At 40.8% G+C, this 18,970-nt stretch overlaps 2 protein-coding genes across 2 annotated transcripts in view; both read right to left on the bottom strand.

Moving 5' to 3' along the window:
* TLR3 (toll like receptor 3) overlaps window positions 1–18,970 on the bottom strand; it is a 43,310-nt gene that overhangs the window by 15,905 nt on the left and 8,435 nt on the right. The gene's annotated exons all lie outside the window — the stretch shown is intronic.
* LOC135413768 (uncharacterized) lies at window positions 6,958–8,623 on the bottom strand. The gene is made up of 2 exons (XM_064653908.1): window positions 8,594–8,623; window positions 6,958–8,033 (listed from the first exon to the last, which is right to left on the bottom strand). The coding sequence occupies exons 1-2, from the start codon at window positions 8,621–8,623 to the stop codon at window positions 7,407–7,409; spliced, it is 657 nt and encodes a 218-aa protein (XP_064509978.1). The 3' UTR covers window positions 6,958–7,406.

Raw genomic sequence — 18,970 nt, 5'->3', positions numbered from 1 at the left:
CCCATTGGTTCTAGGACTTCGTTAACTTTTCTCAGGTCCTGAAGAAATCTCCAGGAACCCGAGGCTTTTTGGATGACAAACACTGGAGTGTTCCAGGGACTGGTGGAAGACTCCAGGTGTCCTTTGGCCAATTCTTGATCTACTAAATCATTGAGAATTTGCAGCTTTTTATGGGGTAGGGGCCACTGATCAACCCAAACTGGCACATCAGTCTTCCAGCTCAGTTTGGGTAGCTGCTTCACTTCAGTGACCCCTCCTAAAAATTTTGTTCTGGAGACAGGGTTCTCAAGGAGAGCTCCCACTGCCCCATTGCGTCCCGTCCCCACAATGTGATTGGAATGTTGAGAATGTAAGGTTGGAGGGACGCTGGTCTGCCCTCCGGCCCATAGACAGTTAGTACCTCCTTACTCCGGACTGGGTATTGCGTTCCCCCCACGCCGCTAACTTGCACATATGCCGTCTGTGCAGGCCATCCGTGCGGCCAGTCTTTGGAGGCAATGATGGTTACGTCTGCTCCCGTGTCCCAGAGTCCCTCCACTTTGACCCGCTGTGGGCGTCTGGGCTGTGAATAGTAAATTAAACAGGTTAACAGAGGGCGAGAAGATTTAACAGTTGTTGACCACAAAACTTCTTTGTTATTTTCTCTTCTCCGCTCCTCGTCTTCAGACAGCACACACAGCAGGTTCTCCATGGAGATCATCTTAGCCACGGGAGCATGCTCCTCCAGCTGCACGGGGGGGGTATGAACACACAGACAAATAGCAATGTTATTATTTGCAAGCCCAGTCAGGAGAGAAGGCACCACTAAAATCCCCTTGTCCACTGCCGAAAGGTGTGACGTAACTAAGTATGTGGCATCCGGGTCGACCGGGGCCGATGGTATGACCCTGGCCAATTGCTCATATGAGCTAAGGTGGGTGGAAGGGTGTACGACAGATAGGATCACCCAGCAGAGTGGAGCGCATTGTTTTTCCACCGGGACCGGGTCGGGAGGCGGCCGCCGAGTTACGGGGTTGCTGGGCGCGATGACTGGCGCAGAATGGAGCGCACATGGGGGGCATTTGGTATCATCGCGCTCCCCCGAGCGCTCAGTTCCCCGTTTCCCGACGGCTCACACTCACCCGACCGGAGGTCTGGCATTGACGAAAAGGTGACTCGTTTTGGTAACCGGGGTGAACGACGCGACGGGAGAGGCTCCCCATTGATGTTAGTGAGGGAGCGGCAGCTGGAGGTCCAGTGCCGTCCCTTTCCGCATCTACGACACAACGTGTTTGGGAGGTTGGGTGTCGATTGGGACAACTTTGGGCAATGCTTTTTGAAATGCCCCTTGTCCCCACATTCAAAACAGTGATTAGGACCCGAAAATGCGGCAGCCATTAGACGTGCTTTATGGGAGTTTGACCCGATGTTTTTGCACGCCTCAATCATCTCTAATAGAGTGGGATCCTTTAAGAGCTTTAGCGCTCTTTGGCAGTCCTCATTTGCCTTTTCGATTACCAATTTCTTAAACAAAATTTCTTGGCATTCTTTTGTGGGGACCTGCCTGGCAATAGCCTCTTTTAGCCTGGTTATAAAATCGGTGAAAGGTTCTTTTACGCCTTGGTCAATCATCGTGAAGGAGGGGGTCGGCACGTACGCGTCGGCCACCTTCTTCAAGGCGTCTAAGGCCAATTCTTTTGACTTATCTAATAATTTGGGATCCAATCTGGCTTGATCCCCTCTACGCGTGTAGTCGCCCTCTCCATAGAGCATGTCTATTGCCTGCCGCGGGGGGATACCGCGCCTCTCCATCTTGTCGTTCACCCAAGTTACAATGCGCTTTTTCCACTCGGTTTCGAATGCCGAGGCCTGTACTGTCGTAAGCAGCCCTCCCATTACACCCCGGATATCGAATGGAATTAAAGTATAAGCCAGGAAGAACGACTCTAATAAACCGATAGTAAAGGGGGCGCCCAACCCGTATTCTACTATAGCTTTTTTGATATCTTTTAGCATCGGATACGAGATAGGGCGCCACTCCGGCGGTTTGCCTTCGTCATAGTAAACCGGGAAGGCCTTTAAAAATTCTGCATCCTTAGCGGATGCAGCGTCCTCTCGGAATTCGCTCCATATGTCCGGAGCATCGTCCGGTTCATCTGGGGAATAGGGTGGCCAGTGATAGTCCGATGAAGGGTGCCGGCGGGCGGAGTAGGCCCCGGTGGCTCGGGCCTTATGGGCGCGGCCATCTTTCCGGATGTTACTTCTGGCCTTCGCCCTAGCCCCGCCCACTGCACCCCGTGACTTCCGGGAGGGGGATCGCTCCGGGGAGGAGTCCGGAGTGGCGGAAGAGGGGGTAGAGGGAGGCGTGTCCGGGGAGGGGCTCCGCGCGCGCGTATACGGGGGCGGAGACGGCGCTGTGGGTGTAACTACAAGAGCCCGCCTCCGCTTTTCCCGCCTTGATCTTTCCCGCGCTTCCCGGGGCCCCGCCTCCTCGCCGCCATTTCGCGATCGCCGCGATCCCCTTCTTCTCGCCCTCCCGCCATCTTGCGACTCGCTGTCGGAGTCCCTCCCGCCATCTTGTGTGTGGTGACTGGTGTTCTTCTTCCCTCTCCCGGTGTCCTTGTCTGTGTAGCAAGTGTCCGTGTCCGTGCATTTAATGTCTCTGTCCGTGTCATTTTCTGTGTGAAATTTGTTTTCTTCTGTAGACTTGGAGGGTACAGCTTCTTGGGTATTAACGCTGTCGTTCTTATTCATCATCTGGTGCTGGAGCACCATCAGAATAAGCCTCCAGGCTATAAGCGCCTCTTTCGTGAGCCGGTCACCCCTGCCGCTCTCTCGCCAAAGTTCGAATCCGATGGCTTGCCATTTGTCAAACGTGGTGTTGTCGTTGACCTGATGACCGTGGCGGTCAAGCCATCTGGTGAGGGCTTTTGCTGATTTTTTATCTAAAGGGTGACCGTGCTCGATAACGAAGTCTTTGAGGCGGCGATAAACGTACTTTTGGGAGGTAGAGAGTGTGAGACCCATGCTGGTAATCGGGCTCTACACTCTCAGGTGTAATTCCTCCCTTTTCGATTAAAGTTGCCGGGGTGAGGTGTGGGGTGAAGGTGTGTGGGTTGTCCCCTGCAGCTCACCTGTCCGGTGTGCGACCCACGCGGCAGAAGAAGCCCGTAGCCGTCCGCTGTGCAGGGGAGGGTCGGCGGAGTAATCCTCGCTCCTGAGGATCCTTGAGCTCAAGTGAAGGCGCAGGAGTTCTCTCGATGCGAGAGACCTCTACTGTGCCCCACGTTGGGCGCCACTTGCCACGACCCGTGGGGATAGGAAAGGGATTGGGCACTGCAATAAGGGCTCAAGACACAATAGAGGTCTCGTGAGGCAATGCCAACTTTATTAGGGTGAGCAGGGACTTAAATAGGGTAGGTCTGAGGGGAGGATTCAGAACTGGGGAGGAGCAAGGGATTGACATTTCAGGAAAGAAAGGGATTGGGTAACCGGGTGATAAAGGGAGGAGTTTAGGTGTCTCTGGGGGAAAGGGCCAATAACAGCTGCCTCTGCACTGCAGCAAACCCCAACCAATCACAGGCAGAGGAGCGGGAAAACAGGGGAAAAGGCGGGAAAACTCTGAGGGAAGGATGAAGACAATATGGAGGGTGAAAATTTGAAAAAACAACTGGGGTACAAACAACAGTATAACAATGCAACAGCAACTGGGGAATAACTGGGGATAACTGTCCATTCCATAGTAGTGTCCAATCCGGTATTCTGGTGTAAAGTCCAGTGAGGTAGAGCCATGTCCAGTGTAAAAGATGTTATTCAGGGCTATAAATTCTCCTCCAGGCTTGGAACTCGTCCCACTCTGCCCTGTGTTCCCCAACAACTTCCAGCTTCTGTTCTCTGAATTCTTTCAGCAACTGCTGAATATAAATTAGTATTTTTTTCTTGGAGTTGAGACACAAACTGAGACCAGAACCAAGTTCCTTTGGAGCTGAAAGGCTCTAAAGCTTCTTTCATTCCCATTTCACAGTTAAACCTTGATAGATTCATAGAATCAACTGGGTTGGAAAAGACCTCTGAGATCATCAAGTCCAACCCTTGATCCAACACTGCCATGGTTATTAGATCGTGGCACTGAATGCCACATCCAGTCTCATCTTAAAACCCTCCAGGGACGGTGAATCCACCACCTCCCTAGGCAGCCCATTCCAATGCCTGATTACTCCCCACCCAGAGGTGTTTTTAGCCACAGGACAGACATGCTTTCCCTGCCTGCAGAAGTAGGACATGCTGCAGGGGAGTTACTCCTCCAGCAGAAGGCAGCAGCTTTCTGCTCCATACCACACATCCTGTGCCTTTTGCCTAATGCCCACGGAGGATCACAGTGCTCTGTGTCAGTGACAACAGGCAGCTGCTGCAGTGACAGAGGAGAAAATGGAATCTGTGCCCTCACTGCTACCTGCCCCTGCTGTGGGTGCAGCCTTGGCTTCAAAACACTTGGCTGCTCTAAGGGAGGCTTGTAAGTTGAATTAAGTTTATAGGGTACCCAAAAAAGCTTACGTGTGCAGCTATCAAACTACACTTTACTCAAGATGCTGGTTCAAACCACCAACAACTACTCAAATGAATCAAAGCAATTTAAAATCTCAAAGTTGTGAGCCCTGATCTTTCTTAAACCACTGACTCAGAATAATTACTGGAGGAGAACCTTGCCTAGGAGCTGAGAACTGCAGTTCAGCTGGCTTAAGAACAAAGGAGAGTCATACGCAGCAGAGGTATCATTTGTTTCATTCTCAATGTTGTCTGAAGCAGTCCTTTACAAAGCTGGATTTGCTGGTGTTTTTTCTTGCTGATGGCTTAAGCATAGGCAAGGCTGATAATTGGTACAGGATTTTTTGCTTAAGATGGCCATGTCTTGGATGTATTCATATTTCTTTCAGTGTGCCATTCACATACAGGTGTTGGACTTCAATTTCTGTCAGACATGGAGGTAGCAGGTCTCAGTGCTTCCACCAACTTTTGTCTTCAGCTTAACAAATTGCCTTCAGCCAGCTTTTCCAGATGTTTCAGGTGTCTTTGTTAAAGAAAACTGTTTTTCTCTGCCTCTATAATTTTGTGAAAGGTGACCCCACTTTGGTCTTCAGTTTAAGCCGAATCACTCTTGCTGAGTTCTTGGATTTAGTCACTATGAAGTGTGCATATGATACCAGGCCTTGCCTTTGTAATGGTGTATCAAAAGCTGAATGTAAGAACCATAAACTTCCTTATTCATTGCAAACAAAGGTCACATTTTCCTCATGAAACATGATGCAATGAGCACAAGTTTCTCTCTTAAGCAGTTTGCCAAAAGAGTTCACATTAACTTTTCATCTCCACTCTTCCTCATCCTGGGAGTTGATGTTGTTGTATCTTAATCTGAGCTAGCATGAAAAAAACCCAAAAGCAACTGCATAAGCATTGCTGTCAAAGTACCTACAATTATGCAGGTATCAGGTGGTAACGTGTCTTTGAGCCCTATGCTATTTCTTACTCCTTCAGTTTTGGCCTTCTTGTTCCCCTCAAAGTTCTTAATGACAGAATTTCTACACCTTTAAACGTAAAGGCTGGAGACATGTTCTTTGCAAATACACATAAATGGATATTAAGGTTTTCCAGGCAGGTTCTTGAATGCTTAATGAATCTATTTTGCTGGGACACCATTTCTTGCTGCATTATTACAGTTTAGTCACTGTAGCGTTTTTTAAGGTGCACAGAAAATGCAACTCTAATGCTAAACCATCACAAGTGAAACATCATTGATAACCTGAGATAGAGAAGACTGTGCATGTCACTAAAACTTCCACTTTACCCTACAGTTGGGATAAGCTCCTGAAGACACAAAAATGAGCAGGAGCCTCATACAGGAATGGGCTGTGCCTGCAGTGACTCAGTCCCAAATGTCAAATTCACAGCAACACACACATTGCCTACACGTACTGCGGCACTGAACAGAGACAGTTCCATCAATTACTCTGTTTACTCATCTATTGCACTAGTTAAGAAATTAATGTCCTATGAAGTTCCAATAATGCTAACAAAAGTAATGCAAAACCATGGATCAAATCCTCACTTCTGTTTGCTTTTTAGACTCACAACAATTTATTTGATACTAAGGGTCCTGTTGCAGTCATCCCTATTTGCCAGATTGAAAGTAAAGCAACCTATTCTCTGACTACTCGCGTATTTAATCTAAATTTGTTACCTTGCATAGCTGTAGTCTCTATTTCTATCCACTATTCAGATGGAATGCTTTATTACAAGAAGCTCGTAATCCAAGTCCTATGTCCTTGAATGTTAGTGACCAAAGCCCTCCCATTCCATCCCCCATTTCCTTCCCTCCCCACTCCAAGTTATTTTTGTCAAAATTGGATTCAAAACATGAAATAGCACTGAAACTAAGAGCAGCTGTGCAAAAACCTGCAACAGCTCTCTCAGTATAAAATTTCAGTTTCTTCTGTCTCTTCAAGTGTTTTTAATATTGTGGTGTTGGAATAAATGGATGTGGACAACAGAGAGCCCTGCTGTGATATTTGAAATTCTCTCTGTGAAGTTCATTTGATGCTTCAGAATATCCTCTGCTAACACAGAATGTGCACCTTTTTCACCCCATGTCTGTCTTGCCCCCACCTCCCCTCCAGTTGAGCATTTTGGTTGGCATTACTGGCCACACCAGGGTGACACCACCGTGACTTTATTCAGACTTCAAGCTCCTGCCACCCACTTTCCTTATTGAGGCTGAAGGTTTGCTCTAGCAGCTCTGGCCCTCACACAAACCCCCCTACCACATCGAGAAGAAGCTGCTACAGCATCCGGCTACAGACACTGTGCAAGTGCTGCTTATCAGTGCCTTTTGGTGGGATGAGACACTGAGGGACCTAAACTTAAGTTCTGGAAGGCCCAGATACTCCCTCCTCCCCACTGAGATCTAAAGCAAAAAAGGGTCAGTGAGCTGCACTGCATTTTAATTGCACCAATACAATTAAATATTAAATGGAGAAAGCAACTCTACATAGCAAATGGAAAACAAGCATTTACATAGTAAAGCTGTAAGATGTAGAGACTATTAAAGTTTTACTCCAGTTGTCTATACATGACTATCCCACTGCAGTTTTTGGTGTTAAAATTTTAAATGTAAAACAAAATTAACATTTTCAGGTTCATATAGAATTAGCAAGTTATTGAGAAACAAAGCTTCCTCGCTCATAAGCCAACACTGATGGGGGGGCAGAGCAGGACACACTATGTTTTTTCATACCATCACTCCATCTACTAGCATGGGTAGAAGAGAGCAACACTTTTCTGAATACACTTGATTTTCCCCATACACACTTTACAAAGGGGCATATGCTGATATCTGCCAGGACAGTTACCCAAGGGGAGTTAACACTACCAAGTTAAACACTGATCAGCTGGGAAAAGAGTTCACTAGCAAAGCTATTCTCCCACACATGGTCAGTGCCAAGTGGAGAGGACACGTCACTGAAGGGCAACGGGGATCCTTCATACCCAGAGTCATTACAGGCATCCAACAAGTAGTTTGAGGCTTCAAGGCTAGGATGAGAAGAAAGCAAATGAGAAATGCCCAGTTCAGGCATGAAGCTGTCTACAGGTTCTTCCTTCTCAGATGCTGGGACCTCAGGGTCCAGCATCTTCAGATGAAGCTCCTTGTCTTCAGATGAAGAGAGAGATTCTTTCTCAATTTTCACTAGCATATTGTTTTGGTTGCTTGCTTCAACAGGAATCTCCAGTATTAGGGGCTTTGTATATACATGATCAAACCTTATCAATTCATTAATGGCCTCCAGCTTAGCTGATGGGGACCCCAAAGGAGGAGAGATGGAGGTTGATATGGAATTTGTTTTTCCGAAGATCTCTTTCTCCAGGTTTTCCAGGCACGTTGACTCTGAATCAGCACATCTGAGAAACATCTCTGGGTCCAGACTGTCCAGAAAGCCCAACAGGAGATCAGGCTCAGAGTTGACACAAATCTGGAAAAGGGTACCTGAGGGCTGGCAGGCAGACTGTGTTCATAAGCACATTCCTTTTGTGGAGTTAAAAAAATGTTTGTGAATAAAAGCTGTGAACATGACCTGAGCACGTAGCTGGGAACTCCAGACATTGTTTGGGATTTAAGCTACCTAGTAGCCAGCCATGAGCAGTGGCTCTGGCTAAGTGTTTGTTACCTGAAGATAACATGCAAAATGCCAGTGAACATGCACAGATAAACTACAACATTTGCTCATCAGCTTTGACACCATGGTGCACACTTTTCTGATGTGTTGCACTGACTGTAAAGATCAACTGCACCTGCAGAATAAGTCACATTATCAGAGCAGAACAGATCACATCTGAAAAATTCTGGCCCAATAAGAGCATTTATGAGAGCTCATTTCAGTACAATTAGGTTGCTTTACTTAGCCTAGCCAGGAGGTGAGTTAGAGAACTAAGATTTCAGCTCTAGGATGGATTCCTGTTCAAAACCACCTCTCCTCTCTTTTTTGTGACAGTTACAAAGGCAGCCTTTGCAACCCTTTTCTCTGCATGTTCCACTGCTCCAACAAGGATGCATCACTACTCATACCTGTACTATGTCAGTGCCTTTACTTTCCATCCAGGGAATTCTAATCCCAAAGAGAGAACTGTGGAGCCAGAGAAATGAGAAGTTAGTCACTTTTAAGTTAACCTTTTAGACAGGGTTAAAAGGTCAAAACATTTCACTCCCTTATGTCAACATTTTTTAAAAGAGGTATCTCGATGTTTCATGTTTGCAGCACTAGATTTATGTATATTTTTTTTTCCTATTAAATGTTTTAGCTTTTTTTCATACTGACGTAGTAAAGAAGTTAGGATTTAGGAATTGGATACCCTTGTATTGTGGAAATATTTTTCTACCTCTAAGAACCCCCCTCAAAAGGTGACAGTCTTCTTAAAATCTTGTTCTTTTCCAGCTTTCTCAATTAAGCATGCATATTAAACATTTTTGATGTGCAGTAGTTTCTATTTAACAGCATCTCCCCACAGAATTTAATTGTCTGGTTTCAGAATCACTTCCTTTTTTTGATGTTCCCCCTTTTTTTGGCAAATTTTCATTTATATTTTTATGATATATTTCCAACAGGAAATCTATATCCTAGTGCAGATCATATACAGTGGCTCCCATGCTAAATGGTTTCACTGTGAATGCAGCAAACTTTAATAATAAAGAAGAAATTCCATCATTTGATTTACATTCATGTTTGCAACACAGGTAACAAACACTAGGACAAGCCTACCACTGCCTTTGATGGCAGTGTAGCCTCTAGCTTCTGAAGATAAGCTGTATTTAAAAGAGCCACTACTGCATTTTATCTTTCCATTTACTAAAATATCTATTCAGTTATACCCAGTATCTTTTTGCATATCTTTTTTCCTGAGTAGTCACTGTGGCCTCAAAGCCCTCAATGCTCAGATTCACTTGGAGCTCACAGAAGATAAGATGCACGGTAGAGAATAAATATGCAAACACACCTAGATAAACCACCCTTTTTACTTCCCTACCCCAAAGAAATGTTTGGCTGTGCTGACAGCTAACTTCAGATCCAAAATTACTTCTTTACAATGGCCCCAGTACATGTCTTGTCCACACCTATTTTCTATTGTCTGTCATAAAAATATGGAAACAGTAGCAATAAGTTATTCTTTAGGTTATTTTTTTCCTCACCAAAATAAATATATTTTCAACCCTATCTGACTTCAATGGTATGAAATGAGACACTATCAACTGCCAGGTATTAAAAAGTTTCTAGGGTGTATCACAGCAGCCATATATATAAATTGCTGCATCTAATTTCACTTACAATATAGCAGTCAAATCATGAACATGCTTTTAAAAGTAGTGAATATTCCTTGTGAGCCTTACGGAAATATCACTGTTTACATGGTGCTAGTGGACTTCAGACAGATGATCTTGCTTCTGTATGTTCTATTAATTGTGTGTGATTTTTGGCAATGCTTTGTTTTATTGTGAAGGATTCAAGGGTAGTTGCACATTGCTCCCAACAAGATTTTTTTTTTAATTTGTTTTAGATTAGCTACAACTAAAAGCAACAAAATATGATTTTAGTTATAGTTTTTGGTTTGTTGAGCAGGATAGTCAAAGCAATTGTAATGGTCCTTAGAAAACCAGATGTTTTAAGGGAACAAATATTTGGACAAAGTTTTTGAAGAAGAAATACCAAATCATTTCAACTTTCTAATTAAATTTTGATATCTAGAAGTAGTTTATTTTAGTAATGGTAAATGGGACCTGTATGTTTTAAATGTAACAAATATAATGATGAACTGAATAAATGTATGCGATGAAGTAACATGATTCAATGTTCTTAAAATAAAACTTCTACAGGCGTTTAAAATTAAAATTTTTCATTCTGACTCAAAGTGAACACAACAGCTATTTGAATCCAATCAACAGCTCTTTTAGGTCCATTGTCAACAGCACCATTGTAGCCCATTCTTTGCAAGAGGAACAGAGAAAGTTAGGAAATGGTTCACAGAGAAGAAAAAAAAGAAAGATCAGTCATAACTGCTAGAAAAACTAACAGGCCTTGACTGTAATCTTGTTAGATTAAAATCTGAGGACAGAATCCCAAAACTTATGCATTAGATTATTACTAAATTCATCTGCAGAGTCTAAGCATCTGTTGCTTTTCTAAGATTAAGATTGTGAAAGCTTTTATCTATAAATAAAGCATGGAACAATATCTTTCAATTCCTTTTCCTAGCCAGAACAAAGGAACAAAAAATAGAGAAGTATGTCTTATTGTAACTGGCTAAAAAAATACTAGGTTTAACAGCTGATACGCATTTACAATTCCATTGAATTTGTAAGACAAGTTTTATGTATTGAAAATATGACTGTTTTGAACAGCAAATGTATCTACAAAAGCTGAGGTCCAAGAAAACATTTTAAAACCAAAATGTAAAGCACCAGGCCTGAGTCAATGTCTAGAAATTAGAGACTATTACCATTTTTTTCTATATTGCACAAAATGCATTCACTGGGATCAGTTTCTTTTTGCCTACAGCTTAATGCTTTGAGCATACAAAATAAATTTGGAAATATTTGTTTGCAAATACAGATAGGCATTTGCATATAAATATGGTTCCATGCATGGTAATGGCTGTGTTGTTCTCCATTAGCCAATACTGATAAGGGAATTTAATTACCTAATGCCTCAGTAACTTGGCTATAATTTTGATCCAGTGGGGAATTTAGCAAAATAACAGCATAACATTCAGACTAATTTGCATTAGGGAAAGTTAAAACTGAAGAACAATGTTAAGGAAGTATGAGTCACCACTCTGTTTAGCACAACTAAAACAGCATGTCTGTAACGTTGGAAACTGATTATCTGTTGGGTTTCCATTTTCTCAAATATTCGGGGGTATTTGATGATAATATAAATGGGCAGTGAAGGCAAAAAGAAATCTTCCAGTGTGTTGTGCATCTGTGCAAAGAATGGAAAATGAGATATAGAAATTATACACTTAAAATATGGGTCTCTGCTGCAGTAATGAGACTTCATCCCAGGCAGACAGAAACTTAGGAATCATAAGGATCAGGAATCAGAAGAGAGCATATAATAAAATTCCATCTAAGATTGATGTTTTCCCCCCTGGGAGGTTCCATTGGGTGGATTCTGACCTAATTTACCAGAAGTAAGGATTTACCATTCACTGCTAGGAAATATGCAAGATGACAATGAAGGTCACCACAGAGATCTGTCTAATGACTTGTTAATATCCATTTGAAACTTTGTGTTGTGCATCCAATTGCTGATAATTGTTAATTAAAAATATATTGAGAGCTAGAAAGATTCTGCAAGAGCTGATATTACATTCTGCAGAGAATCTTGCCAAATAAAACCTGGAAGTGACAGTCCATGTCATTGAGACCTGCTTCCTGCTTTTACAAACTGTTCAAAAACAATCTAGATGAGAAGGATCCACAGAACATCAGCAAAGACCACTATCCCAGACCACAAAACATTACCCACAATGTAATGAACCTAAAACCTGCAGTAAAAATTGAAAAGCAAACAGAATATTACACAAGAAAAGTACAGGAGTGAGAACATTGACAATGGTAGCATCCTGCAATAAGAAAATTTGTTATGGGACTGTCTATAACATGTACAGGGCAAAGAATGGCATAATAATGGTCATAATAATAATTTGCCTTAATAATGGTCAATCAAATAAACAAAACCAGTCGGGAATTTAATAATTGCCAAAGATTAAGTCCACAATTATAATTCTGCCATCATATGCATCTGTCTAGCTAATAGCTCCAACTATTTGGACATCCATGAATTTTGGTAAGAAATGAAGTTTCAGTGTATCTGAGTAACCTACTTCAGCCCAGCATGCATGGCTCTGTCAAGCATAAGGTCTAATTCATATTGGGGAAGTACATATGCTGGGTTCCCTAAAAATGACTTCACCTTGACTTTTTCTTTTAATTCCACCACACAAGTTAGGTGTTGTATGATGTTTTTCATACTGGGCTGCTCCTGATAACTCTGGGAAACACTTTGTAAGATGACAATCATCTGTCTACATAAACATGACCATAAATCAAATTAATTTCCCTTCAATTGAGGTTCAGCATCTTTAATCTATATACTTAATATCTGTACCTATAATGAAAACGGTTGTATGTGTATACAGCTAAATGTCTCAAAATAGTTATTTGTATCCCCCAAACTCTAGAACTGCAATTTCTACAGCTTGTAAGAATCTACTTTGGAAGTGATCTTCCTTACGGTTCTTTGTTATCAGACAGTGGATACTATGCATCTCTTCTGTTTTGAATTCCTTGTGTTAACAGTACTGGGAAAAAAACAAACCTTCAGCTAAAAGCACTGAAACAAAAAAACAAACTTTTCATTTGGAGAAACCATAGGAGGCAGGGAGGACAGTAGATTTGATCCTATATAGTACTACATCGCTAAATACATAAGTAAATACTGAATAGGTTTATTGAAATTCCTTGAGATTTTGAGACTTGAAACTATTAGTCACTGCTTCATTATGGCTAATAGTTGAAATACAAATAGACTGATAAAAAATAATCCAGAATACTTTTTAAACGTTTTTTCAATGGGTTGTTTAGCAACTGAGCTAATAACAGAATGATGAGAAATATTATATTTTAGGTACTTTAATTATAAGAATTTTAGAAGAAGTGCATTAGAGCACCTTTTCTGTGTGACAGTAAAATCATTTGAAAAGCATAGGGTTGCTATTTGTACTATACCCCCCGCCCCTCAAAGAAAGCTGTTTACAACAGGAAATGTGACATTTTATTAGATTTTGAGAAGTGTGCATTGAAGTATCAGGTTAGCAATTGCGCTTGCTCATGAAGCAGTCAAATTTGTCAGTTTTTTGTCCTCTCAAAGAACACCACTAGGTGCCAGCAGTAACTTTCTGCAAAATACAAATGAACCGGTTGGTTTCTATTTAGAAATCGGTGCATACTCATAAAGGAGCTCATGAAGTCCAAAGGTCCTTATAGGAAACCTGTAACCTAAAGACTGATCCTGCAACTGGTTCAGAATCAGGGCTATGCGGCTGACACAACTCAATTTGTTGAACTAAATTTAGAATTACAAGAAAATCGACAGCCATATCCTTAATAACTGAGCATTTAATACACATGGAATAAATAATTTTATTCAGCTGCAAAAAAAGAAAAAAAAAAAAGAAGCCAAGACCACAGCCTTATAGAATCTGGTACGTGTTTTGCAATCATTGCTCATAAGCCACCTGCTGCTACTGAATTTACCAGAATTTTATCCAAATAACATAAGGAGTAACATATGGCCAGAACTGCATTTTAACAGCTTTATAACAGACTAAGTCCCACAAAATTCAGAGATGCGTCATCGTGACAGTGCTGAGATACCTAAAAAATATGGCTATTCTTCCTAAAATACAAGCCTTAACCTTCCTCAAGAATGCCCACAAACTATTTATCATATGATTTTCTGGTAGCTGATTATTTGCAATTATGAAAAAAACAAACCACAGAAAACCAACCCAACAAACAAAAACCAAACCAGAAATTTGCAAGCACTTAAGAGGCTTTTTTTTGGCAACAGACAAAGTATCTGAGAATTTCTTTTGTGATTCAGCTAAGTGTCTCTTTTATCTGCCTACATTGCTTACTGCCATGGGGATATATGCCTTACTAAAATGCCTTTGACCTGTTTTTCCTTTCTGAATACTTGTGCTACTTTGTAGAAGCGGGCAGGTCTGAACACCAAATATGAAAGGTCACAATGTAGGAACACTGGTGTTGGAGTCTATGCCTTTACATTGTTCATCAAAGCCAGCTATGAAATTTATTCATACATGGTAATGATAAGTCGTTTTGAATTGGCAGTATAGGTAGTGTAATATTTTTGCCCTTAAATTTCAATACAGGTTTCTGCATTTAAGAAGAGGTGAATGGAAGGTAGAAGTGATGAATAATTTTTATTTAATACTTTTGTCCCAAACAATGTCAGTAGGAAGTCATGTTATTAGTTTGGTTACAGATGACAATAAGAGCAAATTGTATTGCAAATAGTATGCAGATGATAAGGAATTCTATTCTTTGATGTTCTCCTACAGTATAAGCCTGGGCTGGCTATTTCACTACTTTTTTATCATTTTCCCTATCCTATAGATAGAGGTGAAATTTGTTTTTCATTTTTAGAGAAAACTTAGGCACCTGCAGATAGAATATACTACATATTATTAGCTGCATTTGTGCATGCATTCAGGAATCAACAGCCTAGAATCTCCTTAGTTCTCCAAATCAGTTCCTCCTATGAAATTTTTCCCTTTAAAAAGTTTCACTTTTTATCAAAAGTGAACTGACCATGAAATTTGAGGCCTTAACAGCTTCTGTAAGCAGATTATTGTATTGTTATTTTCTCCATCTTCTCTTGTTCCATTGAAGTGACTGTGAGAGGCAGTTGAGTATTGTGTAAATTAGCTTTTAAGTCCTTTAGCACAGACAGTATCTGAAGTTATGTAGCACCTGACAACCTTAAACTCTGGACATTACCATAGTGTTAGTCCTTGCTAAAAGATCCAAATGGGAAATTTCAAAAAATATACAAAAGATCCAGAGGGCACGTTCTATGGTCCTTGCAAGTTCTATAGTCCAGGAACACTTCAAGGTGTGCAACAGCATTGAGCTGGCTTACCTAAGTCACAGCAATGAAGTATCTAAGCATATAGCAAAACTTTCTGAATCAAATGGTACTTCCTTGAGCTACACTGCTTAACTTCCAAATCATTTCTGCTACCAAGGCTATTACAGTAGATACTCAGGAAACAATAGGTAAGAGACAACAGATCCTTTGAAGTGCCAATAAAATCACTTATATCAAGAAGACAGTTCAAAGTACAATCTTGTAACTTGTCTACATTGTAAGACAAGGTCAAAGGTAAATTGCAAAAAAAGAATTTTAAAAAAAATGAGTGAGACAAACTATCTGCAAACTTAAAAACAAATGTGTTCAAATCTTATTTTCATTGTCTATTAAGGAACCTGGATGATTTTTTGCTGCAAATAGTTATCGGAAAAAAAATAAAAGGATAATTTCACAGAATCTAGGGTTTTAAAGCAAAAATGAGTGTTATGCCTTGAAATAATGTCTTTTCAATAGGCATTTCTTACTTTAAGGTAAACAAGTACAAAAAGGAATCTACTGCAGAACAGCTCATCTCACCAGTATTGCTGACTGCAACCATGAAACCCACATGATTTGGATTCCCAGAAAAACTGAACTGGGCTTTAGATTGACCTTACATCAGGAGTAAAACTTTGGGCTAAGAAAGCCTTATTTTGCATGTTAGTCCAATTAATTTGACAACTGGAAGCTCTTACATAAATATGACAGCTAATGAATGACCTTCCCTCCAAACTAGCTGAGATTGTTTTTTTTAGAAAAAGAATGATTCTTAAAGCTATAGCTTTAAACACAAAACAGTGAGACAAGCAAGAAAGCTGTGGATCAGGAACACCAATTGCACAGAAAATTTTTGTATGTTCTTCCTATGCTTTAAAACTTCTCATGTATTTTTAAATTATCTCATGCCTCCTTTTACAGACATGCTTATTTGTACATTCTCAGAGCAACCACTCAAAAGCAATTTCTTTCTATCTGAAGCCATGCCCCTGACAATATTGACAAGGTCAGTGAGGTCCACAGGAAGTCATTTGCTGAGTAAGTGCTAGTCATGCAATTTACAGCTGCTTGGATGAGCTGTTTTAATTTACAGCACATTTTTTCAAGTTGTCAACCTGCTTTAAAGAAAAACGCCTGAATTATTCCCATCAATGTTGTTGCATTCTCTCCTCAAGTGAGAATATTATCCAGATTTTTAATCCAGATATAAGTAGTGTTGTGGTTTTATGTATCCCATGAACTAAAATGGGTAGTAGTGCCCACTTTTTTTTATAGCCACTTTTCATTCCTGTCACACTTAATATGAGATGAAGAAATAAGATATCAGAGCTCTGAAAGCAGTTCAGGGACATAATTGAAGGAATGATTAATGCTGTTGCATAAACAGGATCTGTTTTAATCATTTGGATACAGAATAGATCGTGACTCTTTAAGAATACTTATAGTAGACATTAGAACGCTGTTCTCTGTCAGTTACCCTGCTCTGTTTCACAGAAGTTTTACATCAAAAACTTTAGAAAGTTGAAAAGGAGGGGAAAAAGTTCAAAGGATATCAGAAAAATGATTTGTTCTCTTAAGCAAATAAAGCACTGTGTGCATAAATACATTCCTGAGCAGTGCCTGGAAACACATCACAGAAGGGTTCTCTAATAAAGTGATCATATTATTCATTAACATTTAAAAACTATTCCAGCATACTGCTCTGTGGTATGTTCTCAGCCTGCTTTGCTGCAGTTAAGAAAAAGGTCCAGGGTTCATAGGGGAGGGCTTGTAAGCAGCTCACAAACAACGTGCTTGAAATTCCTTCCTTTTGTAGCAGGAGTGCAAAACTACAGTTGAATAATCAAGCTATTGAACTAGGATTTATGCCAAAAAGACTAATTTGTAAGCTGTGTCCAAAGTGTCTGGGTTTGAAGTGATTTGCATATTTCTTCCTCTGTTATTCTAGGAATGCTATGGGAAACTTGCTACCCCAGGTCTCAGCAGTAGGTTTCTCATGCATACCTTTCCAAACTTGTCTTTGGAAACATGAAAGCAATGTGTGTGACAAGCATCAATGTTATACTTGTGTAGCTTATGAATATAGGTATTCATGAAACAGGAACCTAACTTGAAATTTCTTACTGTGTACAGTGAGATTCTGTTTATCTAGGTTATGCAAAATCATAAGGCCTGTGATAAACATGAGTAATGAAAGCCAGCCAAATGTTTATGTTCAAGATAAAAGGTAGACTTTTAGCTGTGAAATAGGAAATAGCGATGACACTGCACTGAATGCAGGGCAGCCCCGGGCATTCCCCAGCACACAGTTTTTATTCAGTACTGTGATACAAAACCTGCTCTTGTAACAGGAACTGAGCAAATGTACAATTTGACTGTGACACTCTGGTATTCACGTTATATTCCTTATTTCACTGCATAATAAATTCATTAATTTAGTCATGGGAAGTCATTAAGCTAACGACCTAAATCACTCCCTATGAAATTACTTTCAAATGCTAGTTTAAGGAGCGCACAAAAGTTATGGCAGAAGTGTTCACTTAGATGAAGTCAAATGATATTGAATGGGAAAGCTAATGCAATGCAGTGGCTATTCAAGTTCAGTAAAAGAGACAAGCAAACGAGCTAGGCACTAAAGGCACAGTTGGATATAACTCTTTTTTTTCACTGCAATGTACACATACAGATGTATCTTTTTCCAGGGTTTGACATTTTATAAGGATGTTTTGCTTTTGAAGTACTTTTCTTCTTGTGTGAGCCATTATGTTTGTATCCCTTATACAGCCTGAAGCAGAATCCTTTGGAAAGAGAGTAGAAGATAGACTCCTTTGCTGAGGGGCAACTGAGCATGCCTAATGGAAAGAAGGTTCAGGACGCTGCAGAATGTATCAAAAAAGGCATTCAGTGCTGCCTGACTGCACTGGCCTGCCAAGCAGCAGGAGCAGTGAGTCTTTCTACTACCCACGAGTGTGGTGGGGAATGCATTCAACTGTCTTTGGCGAGCCCCTGAGACATGCTAAAAGACAACCCTGTCATCACCCCTTCTCATATCCACCTTGTTGTGCTGTAAAAAACTCTTCTACAACCACAGATCATCAAGAGGGGTGGAGGCACATACACTTAACTTAAAAGCGTAGCAACTTTAAGTTAGTCCTCTTTGGAAAATCATCATTAAGGCTTATGCTGTAAATGGGCTTATAACTTAAGTCAATATAGCCCATTAACTGGTTAAAAATCCAAAAGCTTTTTACTTTGCATCTAAACCACCGCTTGAATATTTAAATTTTCTTGGTACCATTGTTGTTTTTTTCCTTCAGAATGTCTCAAAAAGATGCTTTCACAGAGGCTTGAGACCATGTTTGCCTGCAGATGACAGAGCCATATAACGATCAAATTCTTTGCAGCTTGTACAGTGTTTTACGCATTTTTGTTGGACTGCATTTTTTTTCTGATCACTGAGTTTTTCCACAGGAATAGCTGCTTAACTGAACTTATCATGCTTTTGTCAATGTGAAATGCATTGAAAAGAATTTAGGACCCCGGATAAGAACAGCAATCTCATCTCATTTCTTGATAGCAATTAAAGCATATTAAGTCTTCCCCAGATACTCAAGATCTCTGTGCAAATCTGTCAGTGCAAACATAACCTGCTTAACTAGCTGGCTTTTAAGGCCTTTAACTTTCATTTTGATACTACAAATGCTCTTGCAATGACATACAGCAAAGAATGCTTT

The sequence above is a fragment of the Pseudopipra pipra genome, chromosome 4 (genome assembly GCF_036250125.1).
Source record: "Pseudopipra pipra isolate bDixPip1 chromosome 4, bDixPip1.hap1, whole genome shotgun sequence".
NCBI lineage: Eukaryota > Metazoa > Chordata > Aves > Passeriformes > Pipridae > Pseudopipra > Pseudopipra pipra.
Note: the sequence above shows the minus strand (reverse complement) of the source record. Positions and strands in the feature narration are given on the sequence as shown.